Source organism: Mesoplodon mirus (assembly GCF_964341445.2).
Source record: "Mesoplodon mirus genome assembly, chromosome: X".
NCBI classification, from domain to species: domain Eukaryota; kingdom Metazoa; phylum Chordata; class Mammalia; order Artiodactyla; family Ziphiidae; genus Mesoplodon; species Mesoplodon mirus.
Window position 1 is genome coordinate 54,531,279 of NC_138981.1, and position 20,725 is coordinate 54,552,003.

Below are 20,725 nucleotides of genomic sequence, written 5' to 3' on the forward strand. Positions count from 1 at the left end.
TTAAAAATTCTGAGTTTAGTTTCTCAATATTATCTTATTTCCTTACCACTCTGGATCTGAGATCTGTTTTCTCAATATATTCTAATATAGACAAATGAAGGACAGCTTATCTTTTAATCTATTTTTAAAACAAAGGTTCAATTTACAGATGGAAGGATTGGAGAGAGAGCCTCAGAGAGCAGTATACTGGGTTATATTACATACAAATAAGAGCTTCTTGATGCTCAAATGGATTTTGGAGGTAAATTGTGCACTCAAGCCTGCCTTCGTTCTAGAGATTTGTGTATCTTTAAAAAAATAGAGAAAATCTCAAAGAAGAGGGAGAATTTAAGTATGAAGTGATTTCTCACTATCTCTTCTAGTATAGTATTTCTTTGATTTGAGGGTAAGTTGCAGTTTTGATGGTGACTCTACTGGAACTCAAAAGTAGTATCTCATTGTCACACAGTTTCTAGCTATTTCCCCTTGATGGAAATATGAGTGATTCACATGGAATCCAGTGATTCATAAACTTTACAAAATGAATTTTTTAGCTCCTTTCAAATCAGAGAAATAAATTGCCCAAAACAAAAATGGAAAGAGGACACAGATCTTGCTAGTACAGGGGTTTAGCTAATGCTCATTTCCATTTGTTTGTTTATGTTTATTCATCCAAACTCTTCAGCTATCAATCTATCTACCTATCAAGCATTTGTTGAAAACTCTCTGAGTGCTGGCACTAGAGAAAAAAAAAATAATGTTGGTGTCTGAGGGCTAACAAATAATACCCTTTCCCTCACTTCCAGATTCCTGAACCAATTGAGAAAGAGGCAGAGACGCTTAAGATAAAATGTGAACTTACTGAGAAAGCTAATTGGCAAACTGAATTTAGTTCTGCAACAAAATAGGCTTACTAATACTCCCCCAACAATGGATAGATTTTTCATCCTGTCATTGACGTAGAGGGACAACAATACCCTCCTCCTTCACAGGGACAAAATCTTCTCCATGATGGAATAACAAATCCATCTGCACCACTTTCTATGGTCAGACTGAGTTGAGCATATTTAGTCCCTTCTCTCAAATACAAAATTTGGCCAGAGTAAATAGGCTATAAATGTTCCTTCCATTATTTCCTCTCTTGGGATGTAGGGTATAAATCATCTTCCCTCTGTGATAACATGAAAAGTGGGGGAGTGTATCCTGGGCATAGTCTTGACAGTGTGAATTAACATGGTGATGAGTGGTTTGTTGTTTTTAAAGCATAGGATGTGGCCTGGGAAGAGGCAGGTGATGAGTCCCATGTGTTAATGTCATTATAACTTCCAAGAATATGACAGGTTTTTTTTTTACATTTATTGTAGGCTCAGGTGTCTGCTAGGTGTTCTGAAGAATACAAAGAATATAGTATATACACTTATTCCCTGCCTAATAGAAACCTGCAACCTAGTTGGGGATATAAAATTCCACAAATTAAAAGATAGGTAAATGTAGAAGGCAGTTTCTAGTGAGTTCCAAAGGGTAGTATAGACAGTACTAGAGGAGTTCAGATGTGGAAAGTAATGCAGGCAATGAGAGGTGCTGAGAGGTGCTAGATCAGGGAAGTATTATTAGAAGAGGTGAAGGTATGACTGGACTTTGAAAAGATGGATAAAAGGAGGGAAAATTTCTGGGAGGGAAGATCAGAAACATGAGCAAGAACACAGAGAACATGAATATGGGGCCATATGGGGGGATGGTGAAAAAATCACCTTAATTGAAATAAATATGTTAGATAGTGGTAGATGAGTTTTGGAAGGTAGTTTGGGGCTCTATTTTGAAGGACCTTGTTGGCTGAGCTAAGGAGGCATGGACTTGATATTTTTGGCAGGAGGGAGCTATTAAAGTATTTTAAGCAGCAGAATAGCATGATCATATTAGTTATTCAGAAAGACCAGTCTTATAACACCAATGTGGAAGATAGACTGGAGAGGGACAAATGGAATAAAAATGAGAGAATCTAGGAGGGTATTGCTATCATCAGAGATGATAGGGATTAGCTCTAGGATAGTGGCAGTGGTAAGTCAAAATGAGAAATATAAAATAGTTTTTCTTCTCTTACAGCCATTAATGGAAAGCTCTATGCCAATCTCAGGGGTCTTACCATGTACAAAGGAGAACGAGTGGCTTGGTACATGCTGGCCATGGGACAAGATATCGACCTACACACTGTCCATTTCCATGCAGAAAGCTTTCTCTATCGGGTGAGCTGGAAAGAAGGCTGAGTCCCTCATAGTGCTTTGATATCCATTAAGAAAGAAGAGAATAAAAAGAAACATGATAATAATCAGTTAAAAGAAGAAAGGTCTTGTACGTGGAGTATTGATCAGGGAATTCTAGTTTGGCTTTGTATCCCAAGGTCAGTCATTGCCCTCCAGGCCTTAGTTTTCTCCTATGATATAGAGGAAATGAATGGCTCATTTATGGGATACAGAGATTGAAGGAATAAATGTAATTGGGTCTCAGTCAGGGACTTGAGGTCCAGTAAGCAGTCAGACTGAGTAAGAAATTTCAGAGTAGTGTCTCACAATCTCTGAAAGTCCTTAATCCATTCCAGAACTTCAATTTAGGACCTATATGGGACTACATGTGGGTTTTGAAGAAGAAGATTTTGCCTTAGGAAAAGGGGTCAGAGTTGTAGGCATTAATGTGGACTTAAAGACTTGGAAGTCCTGATAAAGGTGGTGGCATAGAGGAGAAACTAAATTGAGTTTCATTTCTAAAGTAAATATGTGGATCCTTCCTAGGGGTCAAGGCTTAAGCCTGCTAAAAATTATGGATATACTAGTTTTTAGCCCCCTAATGAAAGACTAAATGAACTTTACTTTGGGAGACTTTAAGAAAAATTAGGAGGAGAGAGTCTCCTCTGTTGAGTCAGTTTGTATGGGTGGGTTCACAGAGGAGATGGATAAGATGGAATCTTTAAGCTGTTCTCTGGTCTGTGAATCTTAAAGTTCTATGTCCCTGGTGTGGATACCCAAGCCTTTTAAGTCCTATAAGTTCTGAGACTATCTCTACCCTTCACTTTCTCTCTCTCACCCACAATCTCTCTTGCAGAGTGGAGAGAGCTACCGGGCAGACGTGGTGGATCTGTTCCCAGGGACTTTTGAGGTTGTGGAGATGGTGACCAGCAACCCTGGGACATGGCTGCTTCACTGTCATGTTACAGACCATGTCCATGCTGGCATGGAGACTGTCTTTATGGTTTTGTCCCAAAGAGGTAAAGCCTAATTAAGCTATCTTCTAGCACTGTATCTAGCCTGTAAGAACCAGATAATCCAAGAAGTGACTTACATCCATCTTCTGATCCCAAGAAGACAGAACAGACCCCTTCTCATGTTCTCCCAACCAATATTTCTCATTCCCTGTTGCTCCCCTGCCCATGCCCCCTCCTAATTTCTTTGATACTTGTTGAGCTCACATGAATTGACTCAGCCTGGCTGGGCTGTATGCATTGATGTTTAGTGTAGATTTGCTTCCTTTGAATACATTTAATTTGTATGTAAATTTATTATTTTAGAGTTTATTAGAGGTATTAATTATTTCAAAGGAATCTTATTAATGTTATTTTTATGTAAAGGAAAAATATAATTCTAACAGTCACCCCTTAATTGGTTTGTTTTGTGGGGATTGTCTAAGGCTGGAAAGAGATATTAGCCTTCAATTACAACTAATCCCAGACAGATGCTAACAAGGATGGAAAAAACTTTTTCCTTGTATTTGTTATATGGAGAAGTAATAGCCAGGGTATTTTCTTTACCAATAAATCTTTGTTCACCACCAATAACATAGAAGAATAGGCTGTGTTGAATTTTGTGTCTTTGGGCCATTAAAGGGTTGAGTCTCACTTCTTAAGCCTCTTAACCTGAATCCAGTACTCATCATTGTCCCCCTTGCAAGAGGTTCAATAGAAACTCCTGGGACCCACATGAATCAAGAGAGGTTATTTTTTCTCCTGTTCTTTTTTTTTTTTTTTTTTTTTTTAAGTCATGCTGTTTTGAAAACTGGTTATATTGAGGTAGGTATTCTGGGATTCCCAGCCATTGACATTCTGTCAGCAGGAATAGAAAGTGGGAATATGTCTTTAGACATTTAAACAGGGCTAGCAAACCAGGGTAGAAAATACAACTCTGCTATTTACCCCCAGGGAGGGAGACGAATAATTATACATTATGATTTCTTATATCTTTGGAAAACTTTGTTCTCTGGTAACACATACTTCTAGAATGTGTCTTCCAGTTACTACTGTAGTACTATTCCCTACCACCCAGACAGGCACACATTAATTCTTTGTTGTATCCTGTCAGTCCTTAGAATCAAAGTCAAGTGGTGAATTGATGTATCATCAAGATGTTATAGATCCAAAGCAATAGATTGTCTCCATGTGTAGTAACGGGTCATGTCAAATATGGACCATCTAATAGATAAGAGACTGCATCAATACATATCATCAAGGAACTTCCATGAATAATAATAGCTTACCTCTCTCTATAATAATGAGCCAGTCCATAAATTTTACCTATTTACCTTTTGTTTGTTTGACAGACTATGGTCTAATTTGTTATTGTTCCAGTCACATATAAGCTAACAGGCCAACCAGAGGGAAGAGTTGAAGACAGATAGGGAATAAAAGACTAATTGTTGGAAAGGGCTTCCCGGTGAAGAAGCAGGGGATGAAAGCCAGAGTTACAAAAAATATTAGAGTGGGGTAAGGTCATCTTTTTCTACTAAAAGAAGAGAGAAAACAGAAAAAGACCAATGTGTAGGTTTGGGTGAGCAGCTTGACAAAAAGGTAGATATTTCTGTCTGATGGTCTGTGTTCCATCTGTGATGGAGAGACAGAGTCATCTACTGAGAATGAAAGATAGATGATAGTGTAAGGGGCTTGAGAAGAGTGGGTAAAGTGGTTATGAAATAACCACTCTGGGTGGTGGGGAAAAAGTTACTCTGAGTGATGGAAAATAAATTAAGTATTGCCAAGCAGCACTGAGGACTTAGTTGAAGTTGGACCCAAAGAATACTGATCTTTATAATTGTGTGACATTTCTCCACCAGCATTCATCATACCAGAAAAAAATGCAATGAAAGTATAGTTACTGGGGTTTCAGCAAATGATTATAACTTTCCTGGTAAGTTAGTAGTTGAAGTGATAGAAAATGGAGTCCAGCCTGGCCAGGAATGGAAGAAAAAAACAGGATGAAGCTGGTGAGGTTAGAAAAATGGAAGTGTCCAGGAGCTAGAGGTCTTCATGAGAGGAGAAAATAACAGGTGAAATAGAATAAATAGCATTAGAACATGGAGAGAATAGGAGGATGTTGTTAGATTTTAGACTTATGAGATGGAGCAATTCTGCATAATTAGTCCAATGTGACCATAAGGGTGGTTGATAGAATTGGAGTATATTTGAAATTTGTTAGAGTTAAGAGGTTTAAAAACTGTGCAGCTTAAGTGTTGGATAGGTCAACACTCATGATGGGAATTGAAGACAAGAAAGACTGAGCCACGTACCAAAGACTTCCATGAATGAAGAGAACTGTTAGGTAACAGTGACAATAAGTGGTTGTGATTTTTCAGCCAAATAATATAAGCCTCAAAAGAGATGGATCTTTGCAAAAAGGGGAGGAATAATAAATAATCTCAAAGCAGTATTGAGAAGATAAAAAGGAAGTATAGTTCTCAGAAAAGAGCTCAGCCTCATTAAAGCAAGAAGAGGAAGAAGTATTCTAAAAAGGTTGAATATGTAGGGATGCAGCTTTGACAAAGAGCAGGGGCTTCCTGAAAGAAGGATGGGGAAAGGTGGCAAAAATAGCAATAATGAGGATAAAGTGCCAATAAATATGTAAATTTTGGCAGAGGGGTGACTTACCTTTTGGACTCCTAAGCCTATGCTCTTGCTTATAATTTGTGTCACTGCTCAAAATCAAATCCATATACCAATACTGACTTTGATCACAAGACAGTTAATTTCAGTCACCTCCGTTTTGCTTACTATATCACAGAGAGTTTCCTCCAACCAATGCTAACCTCCTACAACAAGCCTGTGGATAGGTAGGAAACAAGAATAGCATTAACTTCTTTTCTCTTTTTCCTCCAGAACACTTAAGCACTACTACCATCATCTCTGAAGAGACTGGAAAAGGTAGGGAGAATGATACACAGATTGGGTAGTTATATATGTTGTGCATTTGGGGAAAAGTTCAGTGCCTCTAGAAGATGGGTTTCACATGGCTGAAAGGTGACATCAATACTAGCAGAAAACATCCTGAGATTTATTTAAGACTTCAGAAGTCAGGAATCTAAGGTTAAGCTTCCAGTTAAGCTTCCCTCAGCAGGTTTATTCTCTCTGACCCCCATGCCCAACATCCTGAGTTGAGGAAAATTACCTCATGCTCAGTTGAAGGCTGCTATCTTATCCTCTTACTAATGTGTGAGGGGAAATAAAATGCAAGGTCATGCTGAGTTGTGAATGAAGGTGCTATAGAACAGACATGAATTCCCCACAAGGACAGTGTGAAACTAGGACAAATGCCATTCAGTCCGCACCAGGTATAGAATACTATAGAATACTAAATAGTTGATGCTTTAGAACCATCCATTTCTGTCCTTCCAGAAAATAGAGATTCTTGTTCTATCCAGGCTGGGTTCAAATAATGCTTTCACTCTCTACCTCATTTGTACCTGAACTGAGAAAGATTCAGAAAGTTGTGAGAAGCTAGAATGGATGTTAGAGATCTTCAGTTTAGTCTGGAGGTTTTTCAGCTCTGTTTGGAAAGGTCCTAATGATCTAAGTATCTTATAAACAGTCAACCAGGGGACTAGGTTATGTCCTGGAGGGTTAGGGAGAGGTAAGGTGAAGCAGAGAGAGCAGTGACATACATATATGTATATGTATTTGTATATATATACACACATATATTTTTATATATACATATTTTGTGCATACATTTGTATATGAATTTGTACATATCAGTGTGTACATACATACATACATCCTCATAAGCTCTTGTTTGTTAAAATAATTCAACAGTGGGGAAAACCCCTCAAAACTGGTGGTCTACTAAAGCCCAATATTTTCTGCATGAGAAACTGAGAGATGGAAAGTGATTTTTCCAAGGTCACAAGAGAAGTAAGTGGTAGAATGTAAACTCAAAACCAGAATGTTTCCCAGCTCCCATTTGAACTCATTATATTCCATCTTCTCTCAGTTCTGTAAGAATATTGATTCATCCAGTTATACATTCATCAAACACATACTAACTGCCAGAGACACCACAAAAGTAAGACATCATCACTATTTTCCAAGAGATTCATGTCTAAAAGTGGAATGAGACACAGAGACAATAATTGCAGTGCTGGATACTATATGTTATTTTTTTTAAGTGGGGAAAAAATAATAATAACTGATCAATTATTGTGCATTTGCTGTCTTCCAGGAGCTATGTTAAATATTTTATGAATATCAACTCACTCAAGTCTCACAATAAACCACTGAATTAAGTATGGTTATTCTCCCCATTTTATAAAAGAGGAGACTGAAATCCAGAGGTGAGGGTGAATTAGGTCACTTGGCCCAAGCAAGTAAATTGTGGGAGTACAAACAGTACAGGTACTTTGGGCACACAAAAGAAAGACCATTGTTAGTTATACAGCTGAATTAAGAAAGCTTTGCTTAGACCTATGTTTAAGCTAGGGATAGAATGGTGAGGAAGAAGAAGGGTGTTCAGGCAACGGGAGCAGCATGAGAAAGTCTTGGAGATCTGAAAGAGGCTCACCCATTCTGCAGAACAAAGAATGAGTTGCTATCCCTGAAGATAGTAAATAAGTGTAGGCTAAGTTAGAAACTGATAGTGAGAGTTGCAATGTCTGACTTGAGTCTGAGCTTTATTCCATAGGCTAATTGGAGATCATAAAAAGTTTGTATGCCAGGAACTAAGAAAATTAGATATTTCACCTAGAAAGATCAATGTGACATCAATGTTATAATGACCCAAAGATGTGAGAGACCAGACAGCACAGAGGCAGGCTGTTGTCATGGTCCAATGGTCAAAGTGAGTATTGATAAGCTAGATAATTGAGTCAAACTGCTTCTCAGGAGTTTCTACTTACTGTTCCCAGTTCTACCCTCTGGAACCACGCAAACCAAATTCAATTCTTTTTTTTTTCTACATCACAGGCTTTTATATATTTAAAGAAATATGTCAAGGCCCTTCTCACTCTTAGTGTTAGCTCTTTCCATGGGGTTATTGGTGCCTCAATGCTTCCTAATAATTTTCTAAGCTATGGCCTTTTGTTATGCTGGTTCTCTGTAACCTCCGAATCTGTCATCACTGGCTGATCTTTTGAGGGATTAGGATAGTTCCTCTGTCCTATTTGGATGACCTTATTTCTCCTCTCCCAGAGTTGACTCTAAAAGAAGATATTTTAGAGTATTCTCCATCCCAGGATTCCCACTTGCCTCTTGTTCCATTTCAGTAGCAATCCCAAGAGACATTGGAGAAAGCAATGTGAGGATGCTGGGCATGCAAATCCCTGTAAAGGATATCAAGATACTGACTTCTGTCTTGATGGCCATGGGTGTCACCCTCCTGCTCATTGCTCTGGCTCTTGGTGGTGTGGTGTGGTACCAGCATCGGCAGAGAAAGCTACGGCGCAACAGGAGATCCATCCTGGATGACAGCTTCAAGCTTCTGTCTCTCAAGCAATAACAGCTGGATCCTGGAACTGCACATCTGGGACACACTCCCAGCAGGCCATGGGCTAGCAGCTGACCTCACTGTCACTCTCAAAGGGGCATGGGTTTTAGAGAGACAGAGGAGGGAATCAAAATCAAGAGAGTATTTCTTCACTAATTTATTTACATGGAAATGATATGCTTTCTTTTTCTTTAGTTTCTTTACTCCACTTGGGCACCTGGGGCTAAGTGAGTCCCCTAGTATCTAATATCACAAATTTCAACAGCTATATTATATCACCCACTGACACTTGGAAGATCTGGAAATTTCTAAAAACAGACTCTTCTCACAAAGTAGATACCAAGAGTAAAGGTCACTGATTAGGTTTCTACTGCTTTCCAGCACCTAGGCAAGTTCAGTTTGAACTGAGGCTAAGTGAGCTGTGATGATAATCTAAACCTAAACTAAGGACTAAGAACATAGGCATGATGGGGAATGGGTGGGTTGGGATTTTAAGATCCAAATTGTATTTTGATTCTTCTTGGCAGTGGACTATTTTGGTTAAGTGGGTAGATGGAATATTGTTGTCATGAGCAACTACAGCCTTTGGAGGCAAAAGCTCCTCAGGAAGCCAGTACTCCAAGTTCTTGGCACAGTTGCACTGAAGGGAATGTTGAGTGTCCTCTTCATGTTTTAGTCATAAAATCCTACACATTAAAATGCTTGTTAGAACACCGTAAGAGTGAACTTGGTGAATTTGATTGTCTCTGTGGTCTCTGGGAGGTTGTGACTGTTATTGAAAAAGAAAGCACTGAGCGAGACTGGTGGGGGTGACTAGTTTTGGGCATAGAATGGGTCTGCCTATCCTTTGTGGACCCTGCAGGTTTGTGTTTTGGAAGTGAAGAAGCTGCCCAAGAGGAAGCCTCAGAATCAGAGTGATAGGTACCATCTTTTGACCCATAAGTGCCAAAAGTATTCTGAATGCAAAGAAAAGTTGCCAGAGGGAAATAGAGGGCTGAAACTAGGCTCAAACCTTTACACTGGGCAAGGAGAGGTGGGCACAGATCTAATGGGCTCTTTTGGTAGTTGGGGGTATGAGAGGTCTACTTGCAATTTTGGGGGCCTCTTTATAGGGTAGAATCCTTCCTCTGGTAATTTAAAGCAATATTCCTTTGTCACTTACAAGTTCAATCCTCTCTAAAACCTTGGTCAGAGAGCACAGACAAGACACAGAGTAGGGATGGGATAAGATGGCCCATTCTTACTATAGTATCCATAATACCATTTTACATGGCAAGTGGAGAATGGAAGAGGCATCAGGGACAGTTAAAATAATAGCTGAAATGCATAGTGCTTTACACTTTACAAAGCATCTAATACCTGATTGCATTTTACTTCCCTTAGTTCTATCAGGGTGATACTTTGTTTTACCTTTTAGTAAACAAATGATTATAGAGAGTAAGTGATTTTACCCCAGGCCATTCAGATAAAAATTGAGTGGGGATTCAAGCCTTCATCTGTTCGACTCCAAATACCTGCCTCATCCTTCTATATCAGGGAAACTCCACTAATCTCCATCATTTGTTACCCATATTGAATCCAACTTCCCTTTTCCTGTCTTTCCAAACTGTCTGCCTAGTTAGCGACACTTTGCAGATTAACTGTAGAAACCCACAAAGCTGATGTTCAGGTGTTAAATAATGTTGAAAGTTAGAGGGTAAAACACAGGCCAGAGCCCATCATTCATCTTGGTTTACTGTGGTCAATGGCTCTGTGGAGAGCTTTACTGGAAGTCTCAGAAACATATCAGGGCGTGGAGTAGGGAGAAGATTTGGATTGTTAGTGATAAAATCAAATGAGAGTATTTAAACCATTGCATAATCAATGCACTTAACAGCAGAACTCTGTTGGTGTATTGTTAACGTGAAGGTTATTGAAAACTCAGTGCACTCTGGGGACTCTACTCAATTATTGTAATTTGTATGTAAATGGAAGGTGGTCTCAGTCACGAATCTGAGACAAGGAGAAGTAGGTGGGATGGAGATAAGTTTCTTCTGAATGTGTAACCCTGCTCCTGATTGGGGAATGTAAGCTCAAGCCCATGTATTACAGAAAAGTATGCATTTTTGTAGTGGGTGTTCTCCCTGTGGGGATGTAGGAGGTATTTTTGACAATTAATTGGCACTTCCATCCATTCAATTGCTCAAGTCAGAAATCCCCAAAGTAAGCCTTGTTTGTTTTTTCTCCAAAATATCTTTAATTTATTCAGCTGTTTCTATCTTCATTGCTACCACCCCAGACAAAAACATAACCATCTGTTACCAGGATTTGTGTGGAAGCCTCCTGCTTATATCCTTACATTCACTCCAGCCTCCTACAATTGATTCTCCATGCAGAAAAGTGATGTTTGAAAAACATAAATTGGACTTACAGTTTAGATGAGCTGCCATATGTTCACCTCTCTCTGGAGATAAATAAACCTTGGAAATAATTTTTTTAAAAAGACAACAATAGAAGGGCTCAAAAAGATAGAGAAGAGGAAGGCAGCCTGAAAAAGAAAGAGAAACATAGCAACAAAGCATCTTGCTAACACCTAACCTAGAAGAATGCAGCCCAAAGTCAAAAAGGAGTCCTAGTGACAACCCCAGGTGGGCCTGGGTCTCTGGAACGAGGGACTGGGGAGGAGCCTTGCTTACATCAAGTAACCATGGAAGATGCTCTTCATCCCTGCTGACTAGAGACTCTCCTCCCCCAGTTAGACATTAGGAAGCAACTGCAAGGAGAATCCCAACATAGCAAGCTGCAGCCCAGGAAGCACTCTTTGTGCCTGTAAGCTGGAGAATCCCTTTTCCTACCCAGAGACAATAATGGTTCTGGAAGAGGTCAGCAGGAACCTCAGTGACACCAGAGAAACCAAGCAAAACTGAAAAGCACAGCAAAGTCTCTGAAAGTTACATTGCCATTGGAACACAAAATTATGCCAGGACTTATGCTAAACATAAACAGGGTTACTGCCTCCTAAAATAGATCGTTTTAATATGATTCAGAGTTCCATCATACCAAGAATCAGTAAAATCACAACTTGAATGAGAAAAGACAGTATACTTTCTGGGTGCCCTCTATGTGGGCTGTGTGGGTACTTCTGTTGTGGTGGGCTGATTACTGTGGGGACACTGGTAGGTGGGACTGTTCCCCCATCCAGTTGGTTGCCAGACACTGCCTTTTGCAGAGGCTGTGAGCCACAGGTGATCAAGGCCATGTCCTGGTACGGCTGCTTTCACAGTCAGGGGACTCCAGATCCTGTTGTCAAGCCGCAGATGGTTGTGGCCATGTCATAGGTTGACTGGCTACTGAGCTCAGAAGGATCTCAGGGCTAGTGCTGGCCCACCAGTGCGTATAGCCAGGTCCCATGGTGGCTGGCTCTGGTGCCAGGGATCTCAGATCAAGTGTCGACCTGCTGTTGGGTGGGGCCCCAGGACATCCTGCGGTAGTGTTGGCCTGCTAGAGGATGGGCTGGTTCTTTCCACAGCTGGATGCAAGGCTGCCGTGGTCAAAGGGCTGGTGCTCGCACACAAGCAGCTGAAGCTCGGTCCTGGGTGTCAACTGACTTGCAGAGATAGGTCCCGGGGTCCCTAGCTGTGGGGCAGGGGTTCCCAGAGCTGGTGTTGGCCCACTGGTGTCGAGCTCCAGGGCCCAGGATGACCCAGGGCTAATGCCAACACACTGGTGGGTCTCTGCAGGACCCTGGATACCCTAGAGTTGGTATAGTTAGGTGGATAGGGCAAGGGACAAGGGAATCCTGGGGCTGGTGCCAGGCTGCTGGTGTTTGCACTGTGTGTTGACACAGCTGCCTACAGGGCCTTGGTGATTCTGGGGCTGGTGCCAGGCTGCTGGTGGGTGAGGGCTGGTGCCAGGGCTAGTGCCAGCTCACAGGATGGCAAAGCCAGGTCCTAGGGTCTCTGGCTATGGGACCCAGAGTTTCTGGAGCTGAAGTTGTCCTACTTCTGGGTGGTGCCAGGGCCCAGGAAGTCCTAGGGCTAATGACAGCACACTGATGGGTGGAGCTTGGTCCCAGCATCGCTGGCTGCATGACCCTGGTGGTCTCAGAGATGTTGTCAGTACAAGGGTGGGTAGGAACAAGGCTCAGGGGATGCTGGGGCTGTTGCCCATGCCCTGGTGGGTGATGCTGGGTTCCAGGGTTAGTAACGGTCCACTAGTTTGTGGGGTTGGTTCCTGGGCCCTCTGGTGGGCGGGTCCAATCCCAGGAGGGCTTGGGTCTTGGGGTGGGGATCCTACAGAAGCTGGCCTGCTGGTGAGTATGGCTATATTCCTGCTCTGCTAGCTGCCTGACATGGAGCATCCCAGAACTGGTGCCAAATGGCTGATGGGTGGGGCCAGGTTCTAACACTAATAAGCAACAATGGTGCTTACCAACACCAGTGTACTCTTGGTGGGATGAGCTCCCACAAATGGCTACTGCCAGTGTCTGTGTCACCAGGGTGAGTTTCAATTGCCTCTTGCCTCTCCAAAATCAGTAAGCAGATCTGACCCAGGCTTCTTTAAAATTACTGATTCTGCTCTGAGTCTCAGAGAATGTGAAATTTTGTGTGTGCCTTTTAAGGGTGGAGTCTCTGTTTCCCACAGTCTTCTGTCTCTCCAAAAAGCTCCACTGGCCTTCAAAGTCAAATGTTCTGGGGGCTCATCTTACTGGGGCAGGACCGCATGGTTGGAGAGCCCAATGTGGGAAGAATGAGTGCAATTGGGATTATTCTCCTTTCGTGGTTATATACCAGGGAATATGGGTCTCAACTATACGGAAGCTCTGTCTCTCCTACTCATCTTGTGATTCCTTATTTATATCTTTAGCTGTAGCATATCTTTTCTGCTAGTCTTCAGGTTGCTCTCATGGATAGTTGCTCTTTAAATAGTTGCAGTTTCATTGTGTCCATGGGAGGAGGTGAGTTCAGCGTCTACCTAGTCAGCCATCTTGTCCATACCTCCATCCAGTCTCATGTTACAATTAAACAAAAAATCAGACACTATGTTAGACACTAAAGGATACAGGGATAAACTGTTCAAGCTCATTTTCCAGTACAGAAGACAGTTATAAGTAAAGCGCTCTGAAAGTAGATGGAAGAACCAGATAACTGGGAGGGATCAGGAGGAATAGCAAAGAGAGTATACTTCAGTTGAACCTTGAAGGATGAGGAGAAACTTGGTAGATAGGTGAAAAAGCATTCTATGCCAGGCTAACAACACATATGACAGCAGGAAGCTTAAGATTGTATTGTGTCTTTAGGATGTAGAAAAGGAAATTCATATTTTAATGTCTAATGGAGAAATATTACTTTTTCCCACTATATGTGCTCCTCCTCCATTCTGTCCCATTTCAGTAAATGGCATCACCATCTCTTAAGCTATTCAAGATGGAAATGTAAGAGTCATCCTTCAGCCCTCCCTTTCCCTCACCCCTAACTTCCAATATAACCATAATTTCTACCAGTAATATATACAAAATGTATCCAAAATCAATCTATTTTTAACATTTCTACAACCCCAGCTAAATCCAGGCCACTATCAACTTTCAACTCAACAAAAGCAATAACCTCCTCTCTGTTCATACTTTTACCCTTGCCTTCCCACTACCCATTCTTTCCACTGCAAATTGTGAGAACTTTAAAAAACATAGATTGGGAGAGGAGCTTCAAGACGGCAGAATAGTAAGACGTGGAGATCACCTTCCTCCCCAAAAATACATCAGAAATACATCTACATGTGGAACAACTCTTACAGAATACATACTGAACGCTGGCAGAAGACCTCAGACCTCCCAAAAGGCAAGAAACTCCCATGTACCTGGGTAGGGCAAAAGAGAAAAAAGAAAAAAAAGAGAGACAAAGGAATAGGGAAAGGACCTGCACCAGTGGGAGGGAGCTGTGAAAGAGGAAAGGTTTCCACACATGAGAAGCCCCTTTGTGAGCGCAGACTGTGGTTGGTGGAGGGAGAAAGCTTCAGAGCCATGGAGGAGAGTGCAGCAACAGGGGTGTGGAGGGCAAAGCGGAGAGATTCCTGCACAGAGCATCAGTGCATACAGCACTCACCAGCCTTAGAGGCTTGTTTGCTCACCCGCCAGGGTGGGCGGGGGCTGGGAGCTCAGGCTCGGGCTTTGGAGGTTGGATCCCAGGGAGATGACTGGGGTTGGCTGCCTGAACACAGCCTGAAGGGGGCTAGTGTGCCATGGCTAGCTGGGAGGGAGTCCAGGCAAAAGTCTGGAGCTGCCAAAGAGGCAAGAGACTTTTTCTTGCATCTTTGTTTCCTGGTGCATGAAGGGAGGGGATTAAGAGCGCCACTTAAAGCAGGTCCAGGGATGGATGTGAGCCACAGCTATCAGCGTGGACCCCAGAGACGGGAACGAGATGCTAAGGCTGCTGCTGCAGCTACCAAGAAGCCTGTGTGAAAGCACAGGTCACTATCCACACCTCCGCTCCCAAGAGCCTGTACAGCCCCCCAGAGCCAGGGTCCCGTTATCTAGGGACAAATTCCCAGGGAGAACACACGGCATGCCTCAGGCTGGTGCAACGTCACACGGGCATCTGCCACCGCAGGCTCGCCCTGCATTCTGTGCAACTCCCTCACCCCCAGCCTGAGTGAGCAAGAGCCCCTGAATCAGCTGATTCGTTAACCCCGTCCTGTCTGAGTGAAGAAAAGATGCCCTCAGGGGACCTACATGCAGAGGAGGGGTGAAATCCAATGCTGAACACCAGGAGCTGTGCAAACAAAGAAGAGAAAGGGAAATCCCTCCCAGCAACCTCAGGAGCAGCGGATAAAATCTCCACAATCAACTTGATGTATCCTGTATCTGTGGAATACCTGAATAGACAACAAATCATCCCAAATTGAGAGGGTGGACTATGAGAGCAACTATATATATATTTTTTGCTTTTTTTCCCCCTTTTCTCTTTTTGTGAGTGTGTATGTGTATCCTTCTGTGTGTGAATTTGTCTGTATAGCTTTGATTTTACCATTTGTCATAGGGTTCTGTCTCTCCGGTTTTTTTTTTTTTTGTATAGTTTATTGCATTTGTTATCATCGCTGAATATGTTTTTTTTTGGTTTTGTTGCTCTCTTCTTTCTTTGTTTTTTTTATTACTTAAAATATAATTGTTAATTTTTATTTTAATAACATTATTTCATATTGTTTTATCATCTTCTTCCTTTCTTTCTTCTTCTTGTCCCATTTATTCTGAGCTGTGTGGATGACAGGCTCTTGGTGCCCAAACCAGGCATCAGGACTGTGCCTCTGAGGTGGGAGAGCCAAGTTCAGGACACTGGTCCACAAGAGACGTCCAAGCCGCACGGATTTTCAAATGGCAAAAATCTCCCAGAGATCTCCATCTCAAGACTCAGTTCAACTCAAAGAACAGCAAGCTACAGTGCTGGACACCCTAGGCCAAACAACTGTCAAGACAGGAAAACAACACCATCCATTAGAAGAGAGAATGCCTAAAATAATAATAAGGCAACAGACACCACAAAACACACCAGCAGATGTGGACCTGCCCAAAAGAAAGACAAGATGCAGGCTCAACCACCAGAAAACAGGCACTAGTCCCCTCCACCAGGGATCTTGCAGAATCCACTGAACCAACATTAGCCACTGGGAACAGACATCAAAAACAACGGGAACTACGAACCAGCAGCCTGTGAAAAGGAGACCCCAAACACAGTAGGTTAAGCAAAATGAGAAGAGAGAGAAACACAGAGCAGTTGAAGGAGTAAGTTAAAAACCCTCCAGACCTAACAAATGAAGAGGAAGTAGGCAGTCTACCTGAAAAGGAATTCAGAATGATAGTAAAGATGACCATAATCTCAGAAATAGAATGGAGAAAATACAAGAAACGTTTAACATGGACCTAGAAGAAATAAAGAGCAAACAAACAGTGATGAACAGCACAATAAATGAAATTAAAAATTCTCTACAAAGAAAGGGTAAATAGTAGAATAACTAAGGCAGAAGAACAGAAAAGTGATGTGGAAGATAAAATAGTGGAAATAACTACTGCAGGGCACAATAAAGAAAAAAAGAATGAAAAGAATTGAGGACAGGGCTTCCCTGGTGGCGCAGTGGTTGGGGGTCCGCCTGCCGATGCGGGGGACACGGGTTCGTGCCCTGGTCTGGGGGATCCCACATGCCACAGAGCAGCTGGGCCCATGAGCCATGGCCACTGAGCCTGCACGTCCGGAGCCTGGGTTCCACAACAGGAGAGGCCACAGCAATGAGAGGCCAGCGTACAGCAAAAAAAAAAAAAAAAAAAAAAGAGAATTGAGGACAGTCTCAGAGGCTTCTGGGACAACATTAAATGCACCAACATTTGAACTATAAGGGTCCCAGAAGAAGAAGAGAAAAAGAAAGGGACTGAGAAATATTTGAAGAGATTATAGTTGAAAACTTCCCTAATATGGGAAAGGAAATAGGTAATAAAGTCCAGGAAACACAGACAGTCCCATACAAGATAAATACAATGAGAAAAATGCCAAGACACGTTTTACTCAAACTCTCAAAAATTAAATATAAAGAACAAATATTAAAATCAGAAGAGGAAAACAATAAATAACATACAAGGGAATCCCCATAAGTTTAAGAGCTGATCTTTCAGCAGAAACTCGGCAAGCCAGAAGGAAGGTGCAGGACATATTTAAAGTGATGAAAGGGAAAAACCTACAACGAAGATTACTCTACCCAGCAAGGATTTCATTCAGATTCAATGGAGAAATTACAGACTTTACAGACAAGCAAAAGCTAAGAGAATTCAGCACCACCAAACCAAAGGAACTTCTCCAGGCTGGAAACACAAGAGAAGGAAAAGACCTACAATAACAAACACAGAACAATTAAGAAAATGGTAATAGGAACATGCATATCAATAATTACCTTAAATGTAAATGGATTAAATGCTCCAACCAAAAGACATAAACTGGGTGAATGGATACAAAAAGGAGACCAGTATATGTGCTGTATACAAGAGACCACTTCAAACGTAGGGACACATACAGACTGAAAGTGAGGAGATGGAAAAAAATATTCCATGTAAGTGGAAATCAAAAGAAAGCTGGAGTTCCAATTCTCATATCAGAAAAAATAGACTTTAAAACAAAAACAATTACAAGAGGCAAAGAAGGACACTACATAATGATCAAGGGATCAATCCAAGAAGAAGATATAACAATTGTATGTATTTGTGCACCCAACATAGGAGCACCTCAATACATAAGGCAAATACTAACAGACATAAAACGGGAAATTGACAGTAAAACAATCATAGTAGGGGACTTTAATACCCGACTTACACCGCTGGACAGATCATCCAAAATGAAAATAAACAAGGAAACATAAGCTTTAAATGATACATTAAGAAATATGGACATAATTGATACTTATAGGACATTCCATCCAAAATCAACAGAATACACATTCTTCTTAAGAACTCATGGAACATTCTCCAGGACAGATCATATCTTGCGTCTTAAATCAGACTTGGTAAATTTAAGAAAACTGAAATGGTATCAAGTATCTTTTTGAACCACAAGGCTATGAGACTAGATAGCAATTACAGGAAAATACCTGAAAAAATACAAACAAATGGAGACTAAACAAGAGACAACTTAATAACCAAGAGAACACCGAATAAATCAAAGAGGAAATAAAAAATAATGCCTAGAAATGAATGACAATAATAACACGATGACCTAAAACCTATAAAATGTAGCAAAAGCCGTTCTAAGAGGGAAGTTTGTAGAAATACAATCCTACCATAAGAAGCGAGAAATATCTCAAATAAACAAACTAACCTTACACCTAAAGCAGTTACACAAAAGGAACAAAAAAAACCCAAAGTTAAGAGAAGGAAAGAAATCATAAAGATCAGATCAGAAATGAAGGAACAATAGCAAAGATCGACAAAACTAAAAGCTGGTTCTTTGAGAAGATATAAAAAAAATTGTTAAAACATTAGCAAGACTTATCAAGAAAAAAAGGGAATAAAAGGGAGAAGACTCAAATCAATAGAATTAGAAATGAAAAAGGAGAAGTAACAACTGACACTGCAAAAATACAAAGGATCATGAGAGATTACTACAAGCAACTCTATGCCAATAAAATGGACAACCTGGAAGAAATGGACAAATTCTTAGAAATGCACACCTTCCAAGACTGAACCAGGAAGAAGTAAAAAATATGAACAGACCAATCACAAGCACTGAAATTGAAACTGTGATTAAAAATTTTCCAACAAACAAAAGCCAAGGACCAGATGGCTTCGCAGGTGAATTCTATCAAACATTTAGAGAAAAGATAACACCTATCCTTCTGAACATTTTCCAAAATATAGCAGAGGGAGAAATACACCTAACCTTATTCAATGAGGTCACCATCACCCTGACACCAAAATCAGACAAAGATGTCACAAAGAAAGAAACCTACAGGCCAGTATCACTGATGAACATAGATGCAAAAATCCTCCACAAAATGCTAGCAAACAGAATCCAACAGCCCATTAAAAGGATCACACACCATAATCAAGTGGGGTTTATCCCAGGAATGCAAGGATTCTTCAATATATGCAAATCAATCAATGTGATACCCCATAATAACAAATTGAAGGAGAAAAACCATACGATCATCTCAACAGATGCAGAGAAAGCTTTTGACTAAATTCAACACCAATTTATGATAAAAACCCTCCAGAAAATTGGCATACAGGGAAATTTCCACAACATTGTAAAGGCCATATATGACAAATCTACAACCAACATCATCCTCAGTGGTGAAAAACTGAAACCATTTCCACCAAGATCAGGAACAAGATAAGATTGCCCACTCTCACCACTATTATTCAGCATAGTTTTCAAAGTTTTAGGCACAGCAACCAGAGAAGAAAAGCAAATAAAAGCAATCCAAATCAGAAAAGAAAAATAAAGCTGTCACTGTTTGCAGATGACATGACATTATACATAGAGAGTCCTAAAGATGCTACAAGAAAACTACTAGAGCTAATCAATGAATCTGGTAAAGTAGCAGGATACAAAATTAATGCACAGAAATACCTTGCATTCTTATACGCTAATGATGAAAATTTGAAAGTGAAATTAAATAAACACTCTCATTTACCATTGCAACAAAAATAATAAAATACCTAGGAATAAACCTATTGAGGGACACAAAAGACCTGTATGCAGATAAGACACTGATGAAAGAAATATAAGATGATAACAACAGATGGAGAGATATACTGTGTTGTAGGATTGGAAGAATCAATATTGTGAAAATGACTCTACGACCCAAAGCAATCTACAGATTCAATGCAATCCCTATCAAACTACCACTGGCATTTTTCACAGAATTAAAACAAAAAATTTCACAATTTGTATGGAAAAACAAAAGACCCTGAATAGTCAAAGCAATGTTGATAAAGAAAAACGGAGCTGGAGGAATCAGGTTCCTGACTTCAGACAATACTACAAAGCTACAGTAATCAAGACAGTATGGTACTGGCACAAAAACAGAAATATAGATCAATGGAACAGAATAGAAAACCCAGAGATAACCCACGCAAATATAGTCATGTTATCTCTGGTAAAGGAGGCATGAATATACAGTAGAGAAAAAACAGCCTCTTCAATTAGTGGTGCTGGTAAAACTGGACAGCTACATGTAAAATCATACAATTAGAACACTCCCTAACACCATACACAAAAATAAACTGAAAATGTATTATATACCTAAATGTAAGGGAAGACACTATCAAACTCTTAGAGGAAAACATAGACAGAACACTCTATGACATAAATCACAGGAAGATCCTTTTTGACCCAGCCCCTAGGGAAATGGAAATAAAGACAAAGTAAACAAATGGGACCTAATGAAACATAAAAGCCTTTGCACACCAAAGGAAACCATGAACAAGACAAAAAGACAGCACTCAGAATGGGAGAAATTATTTGCCAATGAAGCAACTGACAAAGGATTAATCTCTTAAA

The 20,725-nt window shown here is 40.7% G+C and overlaps 1 protein-coding gene across 3 annotated transcripts in view; it reads left to right on the forward strand.

Annotated features, from left to right (window-relative positions):
- The window catches only part of HEPH (hephaestin), a 98,802-nt gene extending 89,635 nt beyond the window's left edge, over positions 1–9,167 (forward strand). For all 3 annotated transcript variants that reach the window (XM_082610793.1, XM_082610792.1, XM_082610791.1), the window contains 4 exons: positions 2,083–2,222; positions 3,076–3,238; positions 6,113–6,157; positions 8,491–9,167. In XM_082610793.1, the coding sequence (XP_082466919.1) occupies positions 2,083–2,222; positions 3,076–3,238; positions 6,113–6,157; positions 8,491–8,723 (581 nt within the window). In that variant the 3' untranslated portion in view covers positions 8,724–9,167. The remainder of the gene's footprint in view (positions 1–2,082; positions 2,223–3,075; positions 3,239–6,112; positions 6,158–8,490) is intronic.
- The last annotated feature ends 11,558 nt before the right edge of the window (positions 9,168–20,725 follow it).